General features: G+C 34.3%; 1 protein-coding gene across 1 annotated transcript in view; it reads left to right on the top strand.

The window, feature by feature from the left end:
• Window positions 1-4,091: 4,091 nt before the first annotated feature.
• The window catches only part of LOC129217644 (homeobox protein vab-15-like), a 59,583-nt gene continuing 57,674 nt past the window's right edge, over window positions 4,092-6,000 (top strand). The window contains exon 1 of the mRNA XM_054851973.1: window positions 4,092-4,593. Coding sequence (XP_054707948.1) covers window positions 4,092-4,593 — 502 coding nt within the window. The remainder of the gene's footprint in view (window positions 4,594-6,000) is intronic.

Here is a 6,000-nt window from a genome sequence, read left to right as displayed (position 1 = left end):
TCAAAGCATTTGTCATAGCGTGGTGCAAGTTTTTGTATACCGATTCGCAGAAAGTTACCGCCTGTGTAGTCAACCATGAGGACTCTTACAGAGCTTTCTTTGGCTGGGACGTTTTTGAACATTCTTCGGACTGCCTCGACCTTGCTCGCAGCAACTTTCATTTCTTTTGGCATCTAAAGTCTTTCCTTGTCAATCGATGGCACAACATAAAGGATGAGCTCAGAGCATGTTACCCCATGGCTGACTACATAGCCGGTTACTTTCTAGGAATAGGTATACAAAAACCTGTACCACGATATGACAAATGCTTGGAAAATCACGGGAGTAGTTTCAAAAGATAGCGTAAGACTGGTAGGTTTTTGCGCAGTAAATTTCTTTGCTAAATCTGTACTTGTTCTTCTTTTATTTCAAAACGGTACTTACTTTAAAAACATCCCTCGTATATCCTCCAGCAACTAATATTAGAAGCTTATACGGCCGTAAGCGGGTAAAGGGCAGTAACTGCAAATGTTTCTTTTTTTTTTTTTTGATTTTTGGCATCTGTTGTATGTTAGTTTTGTTGTACAAGTTTGCTTATTTGGTTTCTGCTGAAAAAAAAAAAAAAAAAAAAGAGGCTCGAAATACACGTCGTATTCTAACATTTCCCTATTGTTAGTATTGAATCCAACACACATTTCTTCAAATACAGTAAAACCTGTAAAGTTGACTACCCTTGTAAGTTGACCACCTGTCTATGTTGACCGCTTTTGTCAGGAACGGAATTAACCCTATCTCATATAATGAAGGAAAACCTCTGTAACTTGACCACTTCTCTATCTTGACCACCTGTCTATCTTGACCACTATTGTACACCAAATTTGGTCTGGAGTATTGTAAAAAACCCTTTGTAAGTTGACCACTTGGCTTATTTTTTCAAACTTTCTCCAGCATATTATTTTATTTTATTATTTATTTATTTATTTATAATAATAATAATAATGTTTTTTTTTTTTTGATAGCTTTCAAAGAATGTTTTTAATGCTTTGACGACATACTATCATTTTACTAACTGAACAGCAGCATAAAGTTTATGCTGCTCTTTATTCTCCAAGCTTGTTTTTCATTTGTTGTTCTATTTGAGATAGCTTTTTGTACTCTGTTCAATGAAAATAGGTGTCAGTAGAAAAGTTCAAAGTCTTTTCTTTCAGTTGCAATACGTTGTGGCAACACAGGAATTCTGCTAAAAAGAGCAGGCTCGGATCTATACATTTTGGGCCCCCTGCAACAAAATATGTAGGGCCTCTCCCTAGTGACTAGCAGTGTCAATTTGAAAAGCGATAAGCCTTAGTGCTAGTTTTTTTTTCATCAATTTCTAGGTTCGTTAGCCCTTTTAAGGACGCGGGTCCTTCGCACTGCGGGTACGCAGATCTGGACCTGCTAATGAGTAATGAGTAAAGTTACATGTTTCTGGTGCGAGAGATTAAGCGATAGGACATTTTAATTTTGCCTTTATGAACTGGGAGAGTCAAGCTTGTTGCTCTTTGTGCTATAAATTTTACATAAAAAGGCTTCAAAAAGAAAGTTAGTGGAACTTGAGATTAATAAAAAGTACGAAATATTAAATGTAATTGAAAATGGAGAAAGCCAGAGAAAATTAGATGGCATATATGGAATTTCTAAAATTAGTGTCTAATACATTTAAAAACAAGGAAAAAATAAAAGTATTTGAATAGCATTTTTAATTATTGTTTTACTTTCAAAAATGTTAAACAATGAAAGTGGAGCCGGACAGAAGGATTAAGAGTGAATTCCTCAAAAAATGAATACATGGTGCAAGAATTGACAAAAAAAAAAAAAAAAAAAAAAAAAAAAAAAAACATTACCGCCCTTTATAAGTTGACCACCTGTCTAAGTTGACCGCCAAAGCACTGCACCGCGAGTGGTCAACTTACACAGGTTTCACTGTATCTGGAAAGCTCATTTCTGAAGATACTGCCGCTTATCTGCTCACGGCAGTATACTCAAACACATCTCTCAACATCTGAAAACTAGCATTTGAAATACATCATAGAGAAGAGTAGAAGAGAACCTTTTGTTAACTAAAACTTTTATTCGAGCAAAAACACATTCAAAGAATTTCTCTTCTTTATTTTACTTTTTTTATTTATTGATTTGAATTTGCTTAAAAAAAAAAAAAAATTTGGTAACTACTGCTATTTGTTTTTTCTGTCAATATTTCCTGATAGTATATTTTAATATGAATAAAAAATATATTTTGTGCATAAATATTTATTTTAGCATCAAAAAAAAAAAAAAGATTAATCTTAGAGTATCTTTTTGCGATCAGGGATTCTTTAATTAAAGAAGACCAATCCATTTTGAGAATTTAATACGAAAATTATTTTTATAGATTAAAAAAAAATCACTGAAAAAAAGTAAAATAAATAAATAATAAAATAAAAATTAATTATTAACCTTTCTTTCCCATAAAATACTTTTAAAAGAAAAATTTCTCCGGTCAACTTATCAAAAAAAAGGGGGGGGACAATGTTTTATTGAAAATTTCGTAGTTTTTCATTATTATTTTCTTTCGGACAAATGCCACTGAAACTAAACTTAGAAGTTGCACTGAAAAACTTGACAAATTAGTTTTTACGTAACGCTGATTAATGAATAAAGTCAGCGGTTTCTGGAAAATAAGTTTTAAATTCGTTTTGTACAATATAAATTTTTCCAAACATTTTACAGAAGTACACTCAATTCTCTCTCTTTTTAAAGGTATCTTTTCACAAAAAATAAAATGAAAAATAATAAAACAAAGCGGATGAAAAGATTACTGTCTCAATCTGTACCAAAACTATTTTGTTCCTGAAGTACATCTCACAACAGTTATTATGATGGTAGTTGAGGAAAAAATAATACCAATAACACACATTTCGCCTTTCAATCCTACCCATAAAAGCGTAACAAAAAAAAAAAAAAAAAAAGAGAGAGAGAGAGAGAGAGAGAGAAAAGGAAGATCGAAAATAAAAATCATCTCCCAATACTTCTTAACAATCCCCTCTCTTTCCTTCAGAGTAGCCACTAAGGAAGAATAAAAAAAATCCTAAACAAACACATCAAAATAAACTCGGCGGCGATAAAGACCGCTATTGCTACTGATCAGCGGGCAGGGCACAAAAAATCAAGGGGGTGGGGCTCCGATTATTGACGCACCCCCCAATCAGAGTCCTGATTGGCTCCCGCTGCGTCGAATGGTTGGTCGGTACTTCAAGCCCACGTGCATTTCAAAAGGTAACGCGCACCTTCGTCGGCTTGCTTTCATCTCCGCTGACGCGCAGTTCGGAACAACACCGCTGTGAAACTCGTGGTAAAAGAGTGAATTGAAAAAGTCTGAGAATTAATATCTGTTGTGATATCGATAGCTGTAGTGACGATTGAATTAACAGTGGCTATCTGAACTTGATTTTGATGAGTTCTGATGCATATAAAAATTTTCAATTAAATCGCGGAGAAATCGAGAGAGATCTTTAAAAGAAAGCAGTTGCGAATTCAAGAACTAGTACTTGTTATTTGTTAGAGCCGAATTGGATAAGCGATATAATTATTGCAGTTCTTCAATATCTGCAATAAAGTGTAAAGAATTTCGCAAACATTAAACACATCGATATAATTTAAGAGCACTTATCATTAGACCCTTGATTAGCTGCGAGAGTCACCTGTAGAATCGATAGTATTTTAACCTATATTTCTAATTAAGTTTATCGTAACGAGTATTGACTTTTCCTGTTCGGCAAAAGTTCAAGTGGCAAAGTTGCAGAATACCAAAACTTTTTTAAGAATCAAAAGCGTTCAATTAAGATAAACTTCAAGAACTTCAACTATAGTAATTAACATTTTTAGTAAAGCAGTCTATATTAAACATCGAAAATTGAATGATTTTATTTCTGCAAATGAAGTTTTGGAAGATTTCAATGTATTGTAAGCAAACATCTACGAACATTGTCCAGCTTGCTCCAATTGCAAAAACAAGATTTTCATCCAAGATTAATCACTGAATCTCAGGCCTCTAAACTGAGACTTTTTGTTTGTAAATGACAATACTTAAAGCCATGTCCAGCGTGAAAATAGACGACTCTGGCTCCAAGTCCACCCCCTCTCCTTCATCACCTGACAGTCGAGATCCCCCGGACCACTCTCCAGCGGTTGTCACTTCCAGCAAAGTTCCAGCAATGGACCTGTTGCCGGATGAAGCAAAACCTCGGCTTTCAGCATTCACTCCGGTATCGGCCGGACACCAAATGCCGGCACTGCCCGGACTGACCCCCTCTCTAGTCGGACTGTCCGAGTACTTGAACTCGCGAATGTTGCCTTTCGCAAAGTTTGCCGATCTTGCCGCCAAGTCATCAGCAGAGAATTCGAGTCTGCTGGCAGGGAGGTCGACAGTGGTGGGGGGCTCGAGTTCAGAAGGAACAAACGCGGCAACAGAGAACTTTCCTCCGATGTTCCGGCCCATGTTCCCACCTGGCGGACTCTTCCCTGGAGCTGACACTGCTCTAATCTACCGAGGTCTTGGGGAATTCCCACTTGCTCCAACCGGGCTACCTGCTTTCTGTAAGTGATTTTTATCTTGTTAAGTGATTGTCTCACAAAATTTAAATTGTGGCTTTTACCATACATTTTTTAAACCAAAAATTGAATAAATACTTTTGTGCTCGAAAATAAAAGGAATATGAAACAAATTACGTACAAATTTGCTGGAATTCGTATACATTTGTTTCAGGGTTACATGAAACTTCTTTTTCGATGCAAAAGAAGTGATCTTGTGAAGATATCCGACAAAGCCCGAGAACAGCTTTAGTCGGGTGTGTCTTTTCATTGAAAACTCACTTCCTTTGCATTGAAAAGGGGGTCTATTTTCCCCCCGAAACATATGTATGCAGTTTTCAGCAAATTTGTGCCTAGTTAGGTTGTATTCTTTTTCTTATTTAAAGTGGTGAAATGAAAGCATATTTCATGCCACTTAGCAGAAATATGTGGTTTTCGTTTTAGTAGCTAAATAATAATGCCAAAAATATCCCTTACCAGTTTCTTTTTCCATCTAAAATCTGTTAGCGTATTTCAGAATGTAATGGGCTAAATTGTAAAAGTTCATCACCAACACAATTTGGGAATAAAGATTGTTGTATTCAGTATAAAATTTCTCGAATATAAAAGATCAACTAGTAATTGCTCTTTTAATTTTAACTAGGTAGTTACATGTCTGCAAATAAATGTCATGGCTGTTAGGATAAAATATAATATTGAAGTACTGAGACTAGTTACTCAAAGCAATTTTTCTCGGTATATGGGAATGTGTGGAAAAGTGCAACAGCGGGGCAAAGTGACAGAATGAAATATTTACTCCGTTTTTTGTACACCTTATACGGTAATATTTTAACCATGTTGTACCACATGTCATCCATTTAAGCCAGGAAAAACTTAACTCTGAGGATCAAAGCACATAATAACACAAGCAATTTTCAATAATTGATACTCATATTGTAATAGTTGGCGGTAGGTCAATTTTTTTTTGGTTTTACAAAACGATAAAGATTTTGCCATTAACATTTTGAAAATTGAGACCTACTAATATGCGGTGTAGCATTTATTCAATTAATATTGAGCTAATTTTTATTATGCTTCATACAATTAGTCAATTTCACGAAATGCGAAGTGAAGTATTTAATTTTTTTTATTCATTCATTCATTTATTAAGCAACGAATGTATTCATTTATTAATTCATTTATTTACATGCCTTCTTTTAATAATTTAGTTCTTTATTCATTCATTCACTTATTTTCTTCTTCATTGAATTTTTTATTCCCTCCTTAATTTTCCTCATATATTAATTACTTAATTCATTTATTTGTTTATTGCCTCATTTTATCTATTCATTTCTTCATTCATTCTTTTATTTACTCATTCATTTTACCGAAAGTATTTTTAATCATCAAATAAAAACTATTTTATTAGATATT

The sequence above is a fragment of the Uloborus diversus genome, chromosome 2, assembly GCF_026930045.1.
Source record: "Uloborus diversus isolate 005 chromosome 2, Udiv.v.3.1, whole genome shotgun sequence".
Classification (NCBI taxonomy): domain Eukaryota; kingdom Metazoa; phylum Arthropoda; class Arachnida; order Araneae; family Uloboridae; genus Uloborus; species Uloborus diversus.
Note: the sequence above shows the minus strand (reverse complement) of the source record. Positions and strands in the feature narration are given on the sequence as shown.